Source organism: Chaetodon auriga, chromosome 19 (assembly GCF_051107435.1).
Source record: "Chaetodon auriga isolate fChaAug3 chromosome 19, fChaAug3.hap1, whole genome shotgun sequence".
In the NCBI taxonomy this organism is placed as follows: domain Eukaryota; kingdom Metazoa; phylum Chordata; class Actinopteri; order Chaetodontiformes; family Chaetodontidae; genus Chaetodon; species Chaetodon auriga.
This window is the reverse complement of record NC_135092.1, coordinates 4,580,492-4,599,838: the sequence shown is the minus strand read 5'-3', so window position 1 is coordinate 4,599,838 and position 19,347 is coordinate 4,580,492. Positions and strand designations below refer to the sequence as shown.

At 42.4% G+C, this 19,347-nt stretch overlaps 1 protein-coding gene across 18 annotated transcripts in view; it reads right to left on the bottom strand.

Moving 5' to 3' along the window:
• Positions 1 to 19,347, bottom strand: part of tcf4 (transcription factor 4) — a 224,107-nt gene that overhangs the window by 103,671 nt on the left and 101,089 nt on the right. For 2 of the 18 annotated variants that reach the window (XM_076758160.1, XM_076758159.1), the window contains exon 1: positions 358 to 497. The exons of 14 other annotated variants lie outside the window; for them this stretch is intronic. In XM_076758160.1, coding sequence (XP_076614275.1) covers positions 358 to 363 — 6 coding nt within the window. In that variant the 5' untranslated portion in view covers positions 364 to 497. Of the gene's footprint in view, positions 1 to 357; positions 2,699 to 19,347 lie in introns of those variants that run through there. 2 more of the 18 variants (XM_076758161.1, XM_076758158.1) reach the window with 2 other exon arrangements.

The following is a 19,347-nucleotide window of genomic DNA, read 5'->3' as shown; positions in this document are numbered from 1 at the left end:
ATTAGACAATCATTGGAATGGTGTGTGTGTGTGTGTGTGTGTGTGCGTGTGTGTGTGAATGACATGTCCACGTATTAACAACGTAAGTCCACGTCTGTGTGAGCATGAAGTATGACAACATTATAATGGAAACAGTTGATCTGAAAATGCATCTTATTACCAAAACTAATATCAAAAATTAAAGATCCATGAGAAAATATTTTTCGTGTAGACAAAAGCATAAAACTGCTAACAGGCAGACAGACACACAGATAGATTTTGAAGCAGTTTAACATCCAGGAACAAAGCCTACCTCAGACACCTCTGATAAAACAAGCTGCTCATGATAAATGAAAGCATGGCTGTGATGGTATTTACCTCCATGAGAGCGACCTCATGCTGCTCAGTGTGGAGACGTTCATCTCACTCCACAGCTCAGAGTCTAACTTCTCCTCTCTGCCGCTTTTTCCCCTCCTCTAACTGTGACTCTGTTTACGGCTCAAACTTAGCAAACCGCTCACACATTGTCCCACTAATTAAGTTCAATGATTCGGCTGCAACAAGTGGCGTCTGGGCTGATTTGGAGAGAAGAGAATGCGAGAAGAAAAGACAGAGAGAGGGATGGATGGAGGAGACGGTCATTTTTTTTTTTTTTTTTTAAAGAGGCACAAAAAGTTAGCATGGAGGGAAGAGGTGAAAAAGAAGCTGCCAACCCCCACCCCAGCCCCCCCCCCCTTTTAAATAGACTCCACCACTACTCCGTTAAAGGGTAGACTTTTTTTCCCAGCTTTCTCGTTAAGTAATTAGTGTGCAGTGTATTTAAAGCAGAGGGTGGAGAAGTGTGTTTGGAGGGGGGATGGATGTTTTTCAGGCTAATCTGAATTCTGATCAGCGCGTTCGTCCTCTCTGTGGCTGAAAACAAGAGTTAGCTTGGCACTGCCAGGCCAAGGAAGGCTTTTCTCATGCTAAACAGGGCCTAAGTAGGCCAATTACAGGGCCAGCCTCGGTCTCAGAGCCATTCTCCGGCTTAAAACAAAAGGACCCTTGTCTTAAATAAAGTCAGTCACACACACACACACACACACAGAGGGAGAGGGAGTCAGACACAAAGGCACACACACACACACAATCACACACCAATTCAGTCATCCTGTTCCTCTGTCCGTGTGTGTTTCAGTGTGTGTGTGTGTGTGTGTCGTCGGGGGTAAAAGGGGGTTCCCACTAAAACAAAAAGGGTCTCATTGATTGTGGCGCTTTTCTTTCTTTTCTGTTCGTTTCTTTGTTTTTTCTTCTCGCACTCGAGCATCGAGCCAGGCCAGGCCAGGCCGGTCGCCCCGGCAACTAGAAGAGGGAAAAAATGCCCATCTGTCTCTCTATCTGTCTCTCTTTACCTGGTTGTCTCTCTGTCTCCGTCAGTTGCACTTCATGCCACGCTATCTGCTCAATACAGTTTAGTTATTGTGGATACAGTCAGGCTGAGGTGTTCAAGGTCTATCCCAGCAATTTGGTGTGTTGTTCCATTAAGTCGGCTGGGTAGCGTGACACAGATTAGTAAAAGAATCATCGAAACTGAAGCAGCAGAGGCCAGGATATCCTGACTTTTAGTCCCTAGTATGGCTCAAGCTGCAGAGCCACTGGATCCTACATTTCCCATAATGCAGTTGAGAGCCTCTGGACATGTGGAGTTTCTGGTAAATAGCCAGGTGGGGAAACTCCACATGCCCGGTTTGGAAACCAGGCTTTCTGTAATAAATTTAAAGTCACCAGGCACAAGAGACCTTGATGACATCATTATGACATCATCTGGGTTATTTTTGGAAGTGACAAAGCTCCTCCAGGGCCACAGAGAACATTGTGCAACGTGACAAATAAACTGACCCTTGAATTAATGCAGTTCTTCCTTAAGAGCATTCACAGGAACCTCATTAACAGAAGAAAATGGACAAACTAACAGAGCACAATCAAGAATTCCACCAAAATGAGATGAAAATTGACCAAACTCGACACTCATATATGAATTCATGATGAGAAGAGACCTAACCTGAGAGGCACATGAGGACAAGTTAAATACCAAGTTAATTAGACCCCATCCAAAATGCAGCATCGCAATGTGCCACCTAATAAGCAGCAGCCGCGGTCAAACACGCTGCTGATGACCATGCTAAAACGCTGGGATTTACGGGTGTAACCTTTACCACGGAGCGAGCAGACAGACATCATGTGACATCTCATGTCGACATCTTTTGGATATGGCGTTTCCGTTTCTGTATCCAAACCCCCCTCTGAACAGGAAATTTGTTCGACCAATCAGCCTGATGTTCGGGGCCACACAGTACAGCATGTTGCTGAGATTTGGGAGGTGCATGTGTCAGCTTCTCTGTGACCTACAGTTACCCATAACTCCCTGCTCTGCGGAGATTCAGCAATAGTCACATGTATCTTCATCGATGTTTAATTCCAGTCTTAAACGGTTGTGATAATCATCAGGTTCACTTCTCCTCGCTCTGCTTCTTGCTGCTGTTTTACTTTTTACATTATCTTGTTTTCTCTGTTTCTATCTTTCGGTGGGTCTCTCTCTTTGACACACACACACACACACACACACACACACACACACACACAAAATCAGAGGTCTGTTTCTCACAGAGCTGACTGAGCCTCGGTACCCAGCTGCTCACAGAGACGATATTAACTAAGATAGATTACCAGAGAGAGTGAGACAGAGCGAGAGGCACAGAGAGAGAGAGAGAGAGAGAGAGAGAGAGAGAGAGAGAGACTGGAAAAAAGACCAGGAAGCCTGAGGAAGGGGGAAATGGAAACAGAGAAAAACACAAGGCAAAAATGGAAGACTGAGTAGAAAAGAGGAGAAAGACAAGAAGAGAAAGTCAAACTGAGACAGACATAATAAGACGAGAATAAAACAGTTGTCAGGGTGGATGACTGACTGTGGGGCAGTATCTATATCCCCAAACAAGTGAGTAGTGAGTTTTAAAGGTGTTGGTCAGCATGTTTTTGAACTCCGGACAGTCTTTATGCTAAGCTAGGCTAACCACATCCTGACTCAGACTTTGTACTTGCACAGACATGAGACTGGTATCTTCTCACCAGCCTCTCAGGCAGAAAGCCAATAAACATTTCCAACTGCTCAAGATTCAGATCTACAAAAGGGACATTTCTTAGAAAAGCACCGTCGCTGTTTTCTGTCTTTTCCTCATTTTACTGCCCCCCTTTTGTTTTCTCTCTCCTCAGTTTCTTCCTCTCCCACTCAATCCTCTGTCCTCATGTGACTGAAGCAAAAATGCTCAGATGTCATCAATTTCCACCATCCCAACTAAGAGACAGAGAGAGAGAGAGGGAGAGAGAGAGAGAGAGAGAGAGGCAGGAAGAAGTAATTAATTACCAGGAAGTGCTGGCGAGGCAGCGGCACACCTGTATGCCAGCTTCGCTCCAGCTGACACACACACGTACATGTACACACACGCAAACACACACACACACACACACTCCTGAGGGAGTGAGGCCCTGAGGCTGCTACCAGACACAGTACAACCAGCAGAGATGACGAATAAAACTGGACTCCCAGAGCCAGAACAGTGTAACCACACATCACACATCAGACATATATGCATCCAGGGCTGCAGCTCACACGCAGGACCAATTAATCGTTGGCTCTATTAAATGCCTTAAACTTGAAAGAAATACTGAAAAAAATGTCCATCACAAGTCCTCATAGCCCAAGGTGAAGATGAAAGGAGATATGCCACAGAGGGAAGCAGGAAATGCTCACATTGTCAGAGCTGGAACCAGAGAATGGTTAACGTCTTAATTATGGAAGTTCGTGTTGATTCATTTCATGTTGATCGACTAATTAATTAATTGACTAATCTCCTTAGCGTTATACATATTCATTACATCTGTGGTGAAATTATACTGTTTATATCACTTTGCTGCAGCTCAACAGTGCTTCAGCGATGGTGCCATCTACAGCACAAGAGAAATCAGCATCAGTTGACTGTTCAGACGCCTAAGTAGCTCGCTGATCACTGTCATGGGGAGAAATTAAACCGCTTTAGGTCAGCAGAAATCAAGATTTCCAGGGGGTCTTGAAGTGCTGTTTGAACAAAGATCTTAACGCTCCAGGTCTGTTAAAAAGGCCCCTGTCACTTCAGCTTATATTGTGTTAAAGTGGCGCCGACAGTGATACCTTTAGACCCTGTAATTTATCAAGTTAGTACTAACGAATTGGCACAGAGTGAACATGGAGTCCACTAAGGGCCATTCATTAATGCCAAAGAAGTGCTGTAGTAACATATTTTGTATTTGTGTTATATATATCTTGGGGTGGGTAATAATATCTATATATCTGTATATAATTGCTAAAATGAGGAGTGATGGTGCTACAGTGCCATGGTGACGCTATTCCACCTTTAAAAGGCCAGTTGTAGCTTACTTGTCATAAAGCACACAGTTCAATATATTTGATTGACAGAAATAAGACTGTGATCCTAAAACATTATCAGTCACCTTCACTGACTGAAAACTTGTGTCTGTCATGTGTTTTTTTGTGCCATCTGCTGGATATGGAAGGATGAAGGGCCCATTTAAGAGGGACATTATCTGCAGTATAAATCCATAATGTTTGGGTTTTTTTCTTTGTGTCACTGGTTCATGGTGACAGCTGAGGGGGCGTGTTAGAGCAACCTTCAGCTCTGCATCTCTGTTCAAAGACAGTTCCAAATGTCACTGCACTGGATGACAAATCCAACAGTTTGGAGCATCTTCTTCAGTAACATAAATACTGATAAAGAGATGAAAAGCCAAACAAGCAAAACATTTTTACAAACTCTGAATTATCAAAGATGTGTCACTGCTACAGTTTCAGATTCAGTCCCCTTGAGCAAGACACTACCACGGCCGGGGTTAGAGGTTCAATTCCCTCTGCAGTAATAACGACAGTTCGCGTCACACCATCGACAAAGGCAGCAATCTATGGCAAGATAAAACAACCAATCACAAACAAGACGCAGACTGAGCTGATCACCTGACACTATCAAAGTTAAAGGCTGATCCAGCCAATCAAGCTGAGGAACAACAAAAATGGCCAATCATGTCCATGCATTGGAGTTTCTGAAACACAGAGTGCCGTGTGTGTGTGTGTGTGTGTGTGTGTGTGTTTAGAAAGGTATGAGAGTAAGAAAAACCTCAGGGACAGATCACAGCACACACATGCACACACACACATCTGCAGTGGCACTCGGAGCAGTAAGGAATTGACTCGCCAATGACAACTTCCTCCATCTTCTAACTGTGCCACACACCAGCATACACACCCAATAACACACACTTAATTCAAACACACCAATCACACACACACACACACACACACACAAGGCAGTTCAAAGCATTTCTCCTTAATTAGCGTTCAACGCTTGGCTTGACAAATAAATAGCAATCATTTAAGAACACTAAGAGAGGAATCAGACAGCACATTACACCTCACAATATCTGCCAGCTTCCTGCACGAAATTACAACGAGGAGGGTGGGGGTGAGGATGGGGGTTGAAGGACGAGTGGGAGAGACGGTAGTTTAGAGGGAGGGAATAGAGAATGCAAGAAAAACTGGGGAGACAAGTAATTTGGGAACGAAGGAAGTTGAAAAGGAGATAAGAGCATAAGGATAGAGAAAAAGAGAAGAGAAAGGCGGAAGAAGACAGGGAGGGAGGAATGAAGGGGACAGCAAGAAGGAAGGGAAATAGGTAAGGAAGGAGGCAGTATGTGGTAAGAGAGGAAAGGAGGAAAGAAGGAAGTAAACCAGAGGTAGGAATGGAAGTATGAAGGTTGCAATGGAAAGAAGAAAAAGAGGGAAGAAAACAATGAAAGACAGATGACAAGGAAGAAGTGAGGGAGGGAGGGAGGGAAAGAAGGAAGGAGGGAAACAGGTTGGAGTAGGGACAAAACAATAAATAAGGTGGAGGAAGACAGAAGGGTGAGAAGGCCAGAAGTAAAACATAAGACACAAGTAAGCAGGCGAGGGAGGAGAGACTGATGGGAAAAGAGAATGTGAAGGGGGAGAATGAAGGATGGAGGAAGAGATGCAGGAGAAAAGAAGAGGAGAAGGTGGGAGAGAGTAAGAGGGCAGGGAAGAGAGGGATGAGAGGGTGAGAAGGGGGGATAAAGGGGGGAGAGAAGGAAGAGGTTGAAGCAGAGGCATTGGAGGAAAGGAAAGTACAGGAGGAGGCAAGGACTGATGGAGGAAAAGAAAAAGGGAGAAAGGAAGAAAGGAAGGGGGGATCATCGAGGAAGAAAGAGGAGGAGACAGGAAGTGAATGAATGATAGATGGAGAGATTTATATTCAAAGATGAAAAGAGAGATGAAAAGGGAATGAAAAATAGGCCTCCCTGTGGTGCCATCTTGAACTGATCACTCCCATCATGCCTCAGTCCCAGCTGCCTTTACTTTGTAGTTGTGGATATATTTTAGTCATTATAACCAGGAACAAACAGACAGGAGTGTAGAAATAAAACGTATACGATGGACAGTCTCTTTTCTGAGCAGCCGTCTCCTTCTTCCAAAAACATCTGCCCACAACTTCACAGTTTTGGTGTTTTGGTTCACTCACTGCTCTCGTTGGCTGCAGTGGGCAGCGGCTTCAGTGAAAAAGCTCTTAAAGTCAGTAGCAAGCATGCTGAGCTGCAGTTACTCTAATGTCCACTAGGAGCTGGTTCATGATGGAAAACTGTTTTGAAGTGAATGGGAAATGGTCCAAAGTGTTTCTAAAAATACATCGTCTGTATTTCCACCATTCCACGTCCACCGAGAAGAGAGAGGATTAAAAGACCAAAAAAACAGTTTAACATTTAAGAATTCCTCAAAATTATAGTTATGGCTAAATAAACAATAATGAAATTTAACATTTGAGAAGAACAGCCATGGGATTTAACACGTTATCAGGACTGTGCAAGTGTGCTTGGATCACATTTGATTGACAGTGACCTGGCAAGATAAGCAAATAACCGCGCAACCGTCAGTCCATTGCCATGTTCTGATTGGTGCGCAGAAATATGTGACACACCTCACCTTTTCCCGACAGAGTCTCGCCAACTTCGAATCAGTATTCACATCTCTCACATGAAAAAACTAAAAGCGTTCTAACTTTTTCAGAAAAAATATGCCTGAAGTCTCAAGCTGATTGAGACTTCAGGCCTGATGCTGGATTACTGTGTGCTGTCCATTTATCTTCAGCAACAATAAAGCTTTTACAGTCATTTGGACTTCCATGACATTTTGACATAGCAGAAAAAGCACAGCTGTTATAATAACATTACTGATGGCTCTGTTCCATTCAAGTGTCCCGGTAAGCCATGACAGTGCATGAACAATAGCAGGACCATGAAATTCGAGCGGCTAAATGGAATTCAGTAAACATATAACTGACTATGTCCATATTAGCCTCGGTGTGGATGAAGCTCCAGAGAAAAGAGGAAGTATTAAGTATTTTGGTGCTCAATAAATAGTTCTTTTTATTTCTAAAGCATTTTCAGAAATGTCCAAAGCTTCGGTTGCATGTCCCTCTCATTCAAAGCAGGTTCAAGGCCTGGGGGATCCAGGAAGTTCTTCCTTCATCTGTCACAGATAAGAATTCAAGAGAAGTCCAGCAGAACAGAGCTCTAATGAAGGAAACACATGAAAAATATCAGCTTGCTGTCCCACATCTCATGGATCAAGGCCGGTTTGCTTATATGTACGAGTGTGTGTGAGACTGAGTGCATGCATGGGAGAGTGAGTGCAAAAACACATAGATGCATCACTTGTTAGGGTATACATCAGTGTGTGTGTGTATTTAAGTTTTTGGCAGCATCGTGTGTGTATATCTGTGTGTGTCTGTGTGTCAGCTCTGTAGTGTAGGCGTGACAGCTCAGTTCTGTTCTGTGTCTGTTACCAGCTGTTGTACTTCACTCGCAGTTTCTGTGTGTGTGTGTGTGTGTGTGTGTGTGTGTGTGTGTGTGTGTGTGTGTGAGTATACTGTTTGATGTTAGACACATCAGAGGGGAGAGATGGTTAACGTCACTGACAGAGATACAGAGTTGCTCCCTGGTTTGCTTCCATGATGCCTCACGAGAACTTGTTAAACAAACACTAAGTCGACTGTTGGATGAATCAATCATATAATGTGACCCTTTTCAAAACGGAGTAACTCCACCCAAAAACAGAACACACAGGGTTTCACTCAATGCTTTGTTTTTCACACACAAACACATCATGGCAAGTAATGGAATAAGTTTTCAGATCCTGAGGTCAAACTGATGATACCATGTCGTGAAAACTCCTTCGTTCCTTCAAAACATTACATAAATCTCTATGTGGTAACCAGGCTGTAAACTGCACCCTGGCAGGAGGTCAGACTCTGCAAGAAAAACAGAAGAAGAAAGAAGAGACAAAAAAAAATGCATCAAGCCAGCTAATGTGAAGAGCATTAGGTCTCCCTGAGAGAGACATTTCACTCCCTGTGATGCCACAAAAGTATAAAACACTTTCACACCACTGAAGACAGCCATGCTCAAGGGCAACTGAGCAAATGCAACTTTATCCAAAGTCTACAGACGTGCTAGCATCACCGTGAGGCTGTACTTAGGCACAGTGGTGCCTTAAGGTAAATGCAAGAGCCAGGACATGCACATAATGGAGATGCTAACATGCTGAGCTTTAACAGGTATAGTATTTACTGTATTCATCATCTCACTTTAGGAAATTCAAAAATTTGCCAAACACAGTGGAGGCTGATTGGACTATCTCTTTTTCTTCAGGTATTTTTAAGACAAAGCATTTGACAAATTAAAATTATGAACTGATGATGGCGCTAGATGAAAAAAATCACCAAAGTTGTCCAACCAATAACTCAAGAGCTATTTCACTAAAAAACACAAATGTCATTCTCCTGACGGCACTAGAGGGAAAGGCAGGGGATCACTAAGATGGCGAGAATTCATCCTCTGGGGACCATGAATGCACTAAGTTGTGTATCAGTCCATCTTATAGTTGAAAGTGGTTGACTGAGCGACCCATTTGCATTCTCATACAAACAGAGCAGGGCACGATTTAGTTGACCTGCATCATCAAGCGCAGACGACTCAGAAGTGGACTCACATACTGTGCAGCCTCAGCATTTTCCCATAGGAATTAATAAAGTACCAAAACAAAAAACTCTTTATTATTTGGGTTGACTTACTTTACTGAACTCAACATTTTGACTTGTTTTGACCCCAATTTTCAACTACAATTTATCTTTAAAATGAAATGAAGTAACTTCATTCTGTGAGAAGCCACAGAAAAGCCACCAAACTATGTGATTAAAAATAGTGGATATTTCTCCACAACCATACCTAAAGGAAGCCAGTAGCTCCATCACTTCATAGTCATAACAGGTGGTCCTGACACTCAGATTGCTCATATTATGGATACCACACACATACACACAAACAGACTGTCAGCTGTCAAAGCTGATGTATCAACGCACACACAGTATAAGAGAGCCCAGCAGCGTGTGTTTGTGATCGATAGTAAAATAATATAAAGTGTCGATCTGTGAGGCCGGCAAATGAGACTAAACGGCGGCAGAGAGTCTCCTGAGAGCAACGAGCAGCTGGATCAGTGTGTGTCTCTGTGTGTGTGTGTGTGTGTGTGTTCAAAGCTGGAGAGCAGCTGTGAGTGGAACATCTCACCACACACAAAGATGCACAGGATAGATGGATGGAAGGGGAGAGGAGAGTTATTTATGATGGATCGACAGACACCCACCTCCGGTCTTTGTTCCTTTATTTCTTGGTTTGTTGGGATGGATGCCTGCAAAGGTGAGTTGTAGCTCTTACAGTTGAAGAACAGGCCAGTTTTTCTTTCTTTCTTTCTTTGACAGGGCAGTGTTTTATCACCCAAGCATAAAAACCTTTTGGAATGTCTTTTTTTTTCTGCTATCTCATCCCCAATAACACCCCCTTATCTTTGTGGGTAAATCTAAAATAAAACTACTCACTAATGTTTATGCTCAAATGATACTCTCTTACTGTCGGTCCCTAAGGCTCACGCTGAAATGGGCAAACAGGGCTTTATGCTCTCTGCCCCTGAAGCCTGGAACCACTTGCAGGCAGATCTGTAGCTAGACAGGCTGATCCCAGTTAGGGCATTTAAAAATGCAGTGAAGGAAATTCAGTTGGAATGTGTAATTGCTTTCTTAGCTCGATCCTCTTCCTCCTGTCTCTCTTCTTAGGCATATGATGCTGTGAGTGGATACTGTATGTTTTGATTTGTGTGTTTTTATGATAAGATATAACTTCATTGATCCCATGTCAGGGAAATTAAGTTGTTATTGCCTACAAAGTATTAAAAAATAGGCAAAAACAGTGGCATAGAAGGATCAGACAAAGAAAAACGGTCAGAACTGCTGTAACTAGCTGCCACTCATGTGGCGCCATCTTGGAAAAGATGAAGATATTTGCATGTATGCTGCTTGAAACAATATAATGCTGCTATTTATCTAGGGCAGGCCTTCCTTGAAAAAGAACGGTTGTGATGTAAATGAGACCTATCTGGTTAAATAAAGGTTTAATAACAGTAATAAAAAGGAGACCCCCTGCCCTCTTTACCCGGGCTGTGGACAGCTCTAATACGACCCCATCTTTAAAGTATCCCAACCAACTGGAATTGTTTCTAGGGGTACAGGCTTGCCAGTTATAGCACACAGAGTTTATGCTACTTTCCTCCAAAAGTCATAGACCTCTAAGCAGGCTCATATCATATGTTTCAATGTTCCAGATATGCTGAGGGAGAACAAGGCACAGTTAGGGTGAGCTGACTGTTTCATACGGAATCTCATGAGAGGTGTATGGTAGGCCCTCTGACACAGCTTGAAATGAATCAGCTCATGACTGGTTTATTCCACTTTATGTCTTCATCAACAACAGCCAAGTCTTTAGTCCAGGTCTTGATGAAAGGTCAAGATCAAAAAGGCTCTCCTGTGTTTGGTGTTGAGGCTGTGAGGTGTGGGTACCCAGCTCACGACTGGATGCATTTGCAGTTCTGTATCCCATGGTACTCTATATGTACGAAGGCCAGTCCGTAATTGAAGGTACAAAAAGAAAAATGTCTTATGCCGGTATCAGACTACACGATTTTTTGTTTTTGATGATGGTCACGGTGCCATAAACTCTTGCCATGTCTTGGTCGGGTGACTGGCAAGACTACACATGACCCCGACCCCGCAGCATGTCTTATTTAATGGTGCACTAGTTCTCAGGAACATGTCATGAGAGATGTCACACTAGACAAGTCAAGACAAAAAAATTCTGACACGCTAATCTTTGTGGGTGTAGTGTGGTGTCCAATAGGTTGCACAACAGGTCATTTAGCATGTCACACTACATGGGTAGAGATGCCCGACGCTGGTAATTTGGTTGGCCACGACAAAAATCTCATATAGTCTGACCCAGGCATTAGGTAGATCAAAAAGGAAGCACAGTTCTTGAAAACTGATAAGACCCCCTGTGACAACTATATCCCCAAGATCATTTACCCAATTTGATGCATTACTGCTTTTTGGCTCTATTCACACAAAACTCTTTTCTATTCACACGATGATCACACAGAATACACAGTTTTCAAAACATTTGTCACAGGTGTCGACACTGAGCGCGGTTTTCTGCTCGCAGTATTTGTTCAACTTGTCTCTGTGGTGTTGACTCATTCTCTGTGTGAAAACATGCAAAGGTACAAAACTCTTCACTCTATAATCAGTATAAGGTCACATGTGTAGCACAGCAGGTTGGTTACCTGAGGATGCAAAGAGGGAAAGGAACGCAGCCGTGGTGGATAGTAGGGGTGTATGAAAGGTGGGAAATCTATGGAGGGATAACAATTGGGAGTGGAGCATGTATGTACTGTTTAGCATTTCAGTGTTTGTGTGATCTGTTCTCAGGGTATTACAGGGTTATTGCTGTTAGGGTATTAGAGAAAGGTGGACATTAAACTATTACTAGTGTAAACATTTATATTGGACAAACACTGTATTCTGTTAATAATGGAAATACATTGACATAATAAAGATTTGGCCAATCGCGACAAACTACGGTCCAAGCAGCTTTATTAATATTTCTCTCCATGTAAACAGTCTTTGACTCGCCCTTGTTTTTTTCTTCCTGGATTTCAGAGCAGCTGTTGGGGGCTTGTACTTCCTGGTGCCACACCATTGGTTAGAAAACAGCCAATGGGGCTGGCTCAGAGGACAGAAAGAATGAAGTGATGATGAACACACACACACACATATACACACACACACAGACACACACACTTGGAAATCAGATTCCACTGTAAAGCCCACACACAGGAACTGTCGGCCTTCCAAAGGGGATGAGGACTGTTGTTCACACACACTCACATACACATACACAGATCCAGCAATGCCTGGCCTCCATACTGACACATTCCACAGATCTGTAGAAAAATTGCATGTTGAGACTGAGAGAGAGGGAGAGAGAGAGAGAGAGAGAGAGAGAGAGAGAGAGAGAGACAGAGAGAGAGAGACAGAGACAGAGACAAAGAGAATGCAAAGCAACAGGAGTCAGAGAGCGGAGACAAAGAAAAAGGCCAGACAGCAGATGAGAAATCAAATGTGAAATCATCCCTTTCAGTCTGATCAACGCTACCTGTTCATGAGGAGATGCCTGTTTGGAAGATTTCATCACTAGCACAATCAAAGCTCCTAAAACTGCTAAAATATAACCAAATAGTAAAAAGGAGAAAGAAAAGCTTCATGTCGTGTTTTGGAAATCAGTGTCAGTGGTTGTCAGTGAAGGACAAGAAACAATTAGAAATATTAATAATACAGCTGTCAGTGATGAGTCATCAGCAGTGCTGCACTGTCTGAGTCAATATGAGAATCAGTCATGTCACATTCACTGAGATATTAGACGAGAGAATATTACATCCTTCAGTTGGTCATGTGACACTGTCATGTGTCATAACAGAAGATCATGTTGGACAGAGAACTTTCCTACTGAACTGTAGAAGTTGCTGGGACGAAAGATGTTGATAAAATCATATAATCTGAAAAAGCGCTTAATGAAGTGGCAACCATGATGATGATGATGATAATGATGATGATATTATGAACAGAATATTGATTTTGCATCAAGTTTTGAAGTTCGTCTGCACCACACATGAAATATGTCTAACTTTCTTAAAATCACCTGTTTGTGCCACTTAAGAACAAATCAATTCCTACAAGTGACTCTTGCATGAGGCCCTCTTCTCTTATCTGTGGGAACAAAAATAAGCAAGTGGGAACTTTGGGAGCAAATACTTAATTTGTTTGAGTCCGACTGATGAAGCCAGAACGACTGTGGATTTTTTTTTTACAGTGGAGTCACATTAGCAGATAGCCTTCACATTGTGGCTATACAGTACGTCGAACAAGACACTCTGCAACCACATGCTGCAATAGCCTCATGCAACTGATTTTCCTTCCCTGCCAATGCATGAGGAAATAACCTCAGGTCACCTCAACAGGGATGATCAAACACTCTCATTAAAACTCAAGAGGGTATGCTGGAAAGTAGCGCATCAAAGGATTCATTGTGTTTTACACCTCAAAGATACATTAGTGTACGTATGTGTACATGTGTGTGAGAGCGTGTGAGTGAGAGAGAGGAATAGAGAAAAAGACAGAGCGGTGGAGACGACAACTTTGAGATGCGTTCAGTAATAACCAGAGGACTCGCTCTCTCTGCAGAGAGGTGTGGAGGTCAGAGGTCAGCGGGTTTGGAGAACCCTCAGTGTGCTTAAAGGACCAGTTCAGCTCACTGAGGACTGCTGAGGAGTGAACAGGAAGCTGACGACGACACACCTGCTACTGTTTCAGCGGGTGATGGAAGCTCAACACCGCTCACGGTTTACATTTTTTCGTCATGTAGCGAATGTGGAGTGGAGCAGCAGAGCTATAGGACATACAGCGGAAAATAAAATTCACATTTCTGAATTTCAGTATTAATTCTCATGCATGCTTAGGTGTGTGTGTGTGTATGTGTGTGGGTGTTTGGGAGAGAGTAAATGTATGGTTATGGAATATTGCACACATCAACATACATGTGCTTTAATATAAGTGTATGTGTGTGTGTGTGTGTGTGTGTGTGTGTGTGTGTGTGCACCTTCTTTAATAGGTAAATGCAGCTTCTAAGCTCCTCTGAAATCTCACAGAGCTTCAAAAAGGAGCCTTCAGCACTTTTTACTGACTGATGTGTGAACGCATGTGTGTGTGCGAGTGTGTGTGTGTGCGTGTGTGTGTTTGTGTGTGAAGGGTTAAAGGCTTTTTTTTCATGTTGCATTCCACCAGAACCTCACATCCAGACTGCTGCTGCCTCAGCTGTAGCTGCCGGCCCACAACCAACCTACTGATCTGTGAGGCGATAACTGGATGACAGGCATGCTTTGGTGTGGCTGAGAGTGTGTGTGTGTGTGTGTGTGTGTGTGTGTGTGCGCGGGGGGTGGGAGTGTGTGTGCACACCCGACACAGTGGCTTTGGCTTGAATGAACGACAGAGTGAGAGAGAAGAGGAAAATTGAGAGAGGGCGAAAAACAGATGAAAAACAGCAAGATAAGAAGATAGAAAGAGTGAGAGAGAGGATGAGAGACAATAAAAGATAGTCGTAATGTGTGACAGGGCGAGAGATAGTGAGTGAGTGAGAGAGCGAGGAGCGATAGGGGAGGATCATCCTCTCCCATCCCTTCATCCAGATGATGTGGGTTTTTCTGCTTATGTAGACAGAATGTCCCTTTAGATAGCTTTAGATAGCAGCCATAGAGAAGCCACATAGTGTGTGTGGGTGTGTATTAAATGTATATTATACGACCCATGAGGGTGTTTCTGCTGTGGTTATGGGAGTTAAGGTGATACTGTCAGCAGCAGTGAAGCCACAGAAATCCCCATAAAACGAGGGAAGAGCAAACAACATACTGATGATTACCAGTAGTGGAGCAAAAATGTCATGTTTTGTCCCGAGGGGGGCGCTAAAGGAAAGGTCACGGAGTCGTTAATGTCTAAAGGGTTCATCCTCTGTGGAGCAGAGATGACATCAGTACAAAAATATTTCTCCATTAGATCTTGTTCTTGTGAGAAATTGAAACGCTTGTCAGTCCTGCAGGTGGTGTGAGGTCAGGAGGTCAGCGAAATCATCAAGATTTATAGGAATCATGAATATTAACAGCAAGTCTGGCCACCATTTTTTCATCTGACATTATAATCCTCATAGGCCCTGCTGTTGTATTTAAAAAAACAAAATAGCTTTTTTATTGCTGCCTTCCAAAATTAATTTTTTGACTGTTGTGAAAATGATTCATATGAGGGTTTCTAATCTGCAGTTTTGATGGTAAAGGTTTGCTTAAAGACATTTATGTCTGTGTGTTAAGAGCAAAGCTAGAGGATGCAGTTTGTCTAGTTTAGCAAGTGCATGAAGCAGGGGGAAATAGCTAGCCTGACTGTCCAAACCTCAAAAATACACCTGTAAACATATCAGAAGCTCACTAACACATCTTATCTCATCTGTTTAATCCATATGCAAACAGTCATGAAAAATGATAGACTGTGGTTTTATGGTGAGTCTGTGCCTGAACTTTGCCTTGAAGAAAGAGTATTTAGGCCTCCTTCATCCCTCTCATCCATTTGAATTGAGCAGCAGGAGTGCCAGTGCAGAGGGCGTTGGCAAAAAGATACAGGATCATCTGGCAAAAAAGTTGAACCTGGCTCAACCTTTGCCGCAATGCAGTGTCATATGGCAAAGCCCTGTGTTGGCCAAACACATACATGCAAGGGCCGATTCAGTGTGACAACAAGACTCTGGGAAGTGACTGACTGACTGTCGCAATGTCTGGTGTCAAATTCAGACACTGCGTACATCTAAGCATTCACCTCAGCAGCCCCACTGAGAGGTTTTTTGGTGCTATAACAATGTCAAGATACTGCCTCCTCTGAAAAAAAAAAAACATCATTACTCACACGACCGCAAGGGATCCTTGTCAGGAAAACATAAACATAGGCTGTTTTTTTGACATTTGATCAAACTACCAATGCCAGCTGTTTTTCTAATGAAAACAGTCACACCATCACAAATTAGCCAACTACTGTAGCTCCCTGACAGGTGTAAAAATGCTCATGACATGTGATAACTGAGCTTTAAAATACCTGTCAAGTCAATTACAGTGTGAAGCTCAGTGCAGTGCCACTCACTGCAGAAGATCCATAACTCTTAATGAAGCGTCAGGGAAAGAGAGGCGCTGAACTCCACCTGCTGATGAAGATCATGTGATACGATCAAAAACTTCAGATCAGCAGCTCAGTGGACCTTAAGGCGATAGTGTTTGAAGACTGCTGTTTACAAGATCACAAATGAATCTGTGAAACTTGACTTGTACACCAATATGGACAAGAGTCCTTGAAGTGGTCAGAAAAAATTAATCAGCTGTTTAGGCGAACATCTAAAATGTAATCTTGCTGCAAAATACACAGAATATGGTGATCATTTCCAAAAACTAAAATAAAACTAAAATACACACAATGTCTGCATGGATTAAGTTCTACATACTACTCAAATTTTAGCAAAGACAATGGAAAACAGTAATTTTAAATCAAATACTATATTAAGCTAAATTTAAAAGAAAAATCGTTCCTGATGTCAAACAACAGACTCAGATCTTTTCTATTCATGAGTGTATTCATGCCACCTTCAGCCAGCAGACGATGGTTTTTGGAGGGTGTTTGGATGTTTTTAGGGGAGCAGAGCTGGCTGTTGGGGGGTTGGGCTCATACCTTGGCAGGAGGCCATATTTCCCAGCCCCCACCACCCATTGACAGCTAGGAGAGAATCACCAGCCAGACCCAGTCAGCTTTCCAGTTTACACAGGATACAAGCAGTCAGTTCATACCAAATACAAATCTGCATTGCTACTACTGAAGTAAAAAAACAAGGAAACAAAAAATCACTGAGGTATGCCGCTCTGCTGGACAGAAACAACTTCAGACCATTTGACGCCATTAGACTATCCAACCATCCATTTTCAAGACTGAAGACAGATGTACAGCCACATGAACATACAAACTCCACACACAGAGGAAGGTCTGAAACATGTGAGGCCAATGATGTCATCAAAAAACAGCTCTCCTTAAAAATTTAAGCACAAAGGCATTTTCACCATTCACAATGGAAACCATTATCAGTGTATCATATCGAGCCTGGTCTCATTCCCAGAGCGTCACACTCTCTCTGTTTGATTCACTCATGTCAACAATGAGACAACAATGGAGGCAACAATCCCGCAGATTCAAAGTTGTAGGTTTGAGTCTGAAACTCTGCTTCCTGCTTTCTTCTTGAGGAGATTAAAGCAGGACTCTGAATGAAGCATTTTGACAATTATTGGATGGACTGTCTTGAAACTTACAGACAATACACAGAGGATAAATCATAATGACTTTGGTGATATCATGACATGATAAAGTGCCACGACTCGTTCAAAATTTCAGTTTGTCCAACTCTCTGGTTTACGGTCAAACCTGCAACATCTTGCTTGGTTCTAGACCTCTGAATCGCTGCACGCATCTCCAGTCTTTGCAGGGATTCTAATAGGTGTGGTGTGCAGCCACTCAGGGCTTGTAGGTGGTAGCAAGAACAAAAGGGATGAGATCTGTGAATCAACATAAAATAATAACAATTCTTAAATCAGCATATTAGTTTGATTGACGTGACAAACATTAAAATGATGTCACTGCAAAGGATCTGTCAGCCAGTGCTGATAGGTTGGGACAAACTAGTCCTCCCTCCTCCAATACGGAAATTGGATAACATCAACACAATGTCAGACTAAATAATGAAGTGAAAATGAAATGGCAGCACAGTTTGATTATCCGGTTAAATGTTTTGGAACTCAGCTGGAGGAAATTTGCAGATTTGTGGTTATGATTGAGCACAATAACAACATTATGATGCGTATAGTCAAAACTTAAACACTCTAAAACAAACCCTCGAGCCAAATGTGGAACCAAAACCTAAATTACCCCAAAACACCAATGGTACAAATCTATTTGGTCAGAGAGTTACGGAATAAACTGGGGTCACTGGAAATCTTCCTGCTGTTAGCTTGTGAGCTCATCCTCCCTTCTAAGTGTTTTTTTTCTTTCACTAACAGCCGCGGATGAAGCCAGAGGATTTTGGACTTCAGCCCAGCATGTAAATTTATCTGCCATTTCCAAACAATTTCCATCAGGAGCCATTCAGACTGTGTAACAGGATAATTTGACAGCAGCCCAGCAGGAAAATGGCCAGTGAGGCAGTAATGTTTGATTTATTTCATATTTTTGTCCTCTATGGTTTGCTGTAGCCTCGTACAAAGGCCACAGCTGGATATGAGAGGTGGTTATAAATAAAAGATCAGCTAGTTGGTGATAAATGGATGGATGGATGGATGGAAGGATGATGGAGGGACGGGTGGATGATGTAGGGATAGATGGAGGGATAGATGGAGGGATGGATGGATCAGAGAGTGATCAAGTCAACAAATGGACTGCTAGATGAACAAAATCATCAAGTAAAAGGTTGAGGAGTGAATAAATGAGTGATCAGATGGGCATACAGACAGATGGCTTAAAGCAAAACAATTAAAAAGGTACCTGAAGTGAATAAATGAACAAATGAATGAATGAGTACAAAAATGAATGAGTGATCACATCGACCAGGGGATAGATGGCTGTGCATTTTAATTGAATATATTAAGAACCTATATAAAGGAAATAAGGATAAATGAATGAACACATGAATGAATGAAACACCTAATGATTAAATGTATGAGTCAATGAATGACTGGACAATGGATGAATATAGTAAATTATTAAAATTAACCATACATCTAATTAACATATGAGTGAATGAATGAATGAATGAACTAATGAAGATAGATGGATGAACACAAACCAATTCATTCAAGCGAGCTACTACAACAAAAAAGAACAAACTCAACAAAGATATGTGAAAACATGAATGAATACTTCATTTAAATCCATTATGAATTAAGCATGAATGAATGCATTAACGAATGAATGAAAGGATGAATACGTGAAGGATTGTACCGGTCAAATGATTGGATTAACAAGTTGCTGAACAAATCAGACAATAAATGAACAAATTATTGCAACAAGCAACTGGGACTGACTAAATGAAGGAGAAAGCAGTGAATGAGTGAATAAACGAGATGGAGACGTGAAATTAGTGAGGCTCGGAGGACAATTTAAACAGATTCAAACTCGACCAGCAGCTATATTTAATTCCACCAGTGCAAAC